Genomic DNA, 1,351 nt, shown 5'->3' with positions numbered 1-1,351 from the left:
AAACGAACAAACCAACCCAACCCAAGTAATACTCACATCAGCGTATATCCCGCACCCGTCCAGCGAGTTGAGGAACTTGCAGACGTCCTCCACGTTCCACATGCGGATGTCCTCGTCCCGGTGCTCCGGGCATGCGCAGTGGTACATGGGCCGGGCGTACTCGGGCAGCGCCGACAGATAGGCCGCCTGCGGGCCGTACTCCATGTAGCGTTTGCGCAGGTACTCGGCGCTCTTGTCCATGCTGGCAGACTCGAGGCCACAGGGTAGGGACGGGCCCGCCTGTTGTCTCTGCTGGGAAGCAGCTGCCGCGGCCGCGAGGTACGGCTCCCACGCCGACGAGTATTCGTGTGCCCTGCCTTCCAGCCTGAGAGGGGAAAAAAAGAATAAATGATAGGGAAAAAATGATTTTAAAAAAAGAAATAAATAAAACAGGGGGAAAAAAAGAAATACATATAAACAGGGGGAAAAAAATCCCCCCAAAATTATAATAAAACACGCCAATGAGGAACGGGATTGGTAGTTTGTGTGAGTGAGTGAGTTGTTAAGAGTTACATTCGTGACGCATGTAACTCTTATATAATTTATGTACCAAGTTGGAATTATTTGGGAAGCGTGATTATCAGTGTCAGAAGCAAACTACCACTATTATTATATTGTGTTTATATTTTGACTCTAATATTCCGTGTTTTGAGGTTCTCATTTTTAGAACATAATAAGAAAAAACTGCTCCCACATTCTAAAAGGGCAAGTGCTTACGTCAACAGTTTGTGCAAAATAACAACCCAACACTTGAGACAAAAGTAACATTGTAAAATACCTACCAAGAGCGTAGACCTATAGTGTTTTAAGGAGTAGGTGTGACCTGATTATTTTTTTTTTCTTTTGTTGTTTGTTTTTATTTGGAAGTGGGGAGGGGGGGGTTGGTTCTTTTTTCCCCCCTTTTCTTTTCAGTTCCAAATTTTCCCTGCAATCAAACTACATGTACCTTCTTCTTCTTCTTCGGGTGTCAGGTCTGAAGCAGACACCGACGATCATGGTACCCCATTCCTTTCTGTTGGCTGTTGTCTTGATCAGCTCAGCTCGGTTGTTCACTTTGAATTATCAAACTATACTCTACGACGCAAACAAATTATAAACGGACGTCACAGTTCTATACTTCTGGACTCCTATGACCTTATGCAGTTTCGAGAGCCGTAAAACCTCTACTAAAACTAAAACTTCTGGACGACCTAGCATCATTAGCGTACCGCATTCTCTTAGCGTACGACCTAGCATCCTTAGCTTACCTCATTCTCTTGGCGTTCTCCATGGCCGCCTCCATCTCCGAGGAGGGTCTCTTAGCGCCCACCGG

General features: G+C 45.7%; 1 protein-coding gene across 1 annotated transcript in view; it reads right to left on the bottom strand.

Moving 5' to 3' along the window:
• The window catches only part of LOC101857622 (dentin sialophosphoprotein), a gene marked incomplete at its 5' end in the record, with an annotated part of 14,382 nt that overhangs the window by 2,583 nt on the left and 10,448 nt on the right, over positions 1-1,351 (bottom strand). Inside the window, 2 exon segments of the mRNA XM_005113134.3 lie at positions 37-364; positions 1,287-1,350. Coding sequence (XP_005113191.2) covers positions 37-364; positions 1,287-1,350 — 392 coding nt within the window.

Source organism: Aplysia californica, unplaced genomic scaffold (genome assembly GCF_000002075.1).
Source record: "Aplysia californica isolate F4 #8 unplaced genomic scaffold, AplCal3.0 scaffold01646, whole genome shotgun sequence".
Lineage (NCBI taxonomy): Eukaryota > Metazoa > Mollusca > Gastropoda > Aplysiida > Aplysiidae > Aplysia > Aplysia californica.
Note: the sequence above shows the minus strand (reverse complement) of the source record. Positions and strands in the feature narration are given on the sequence as shown.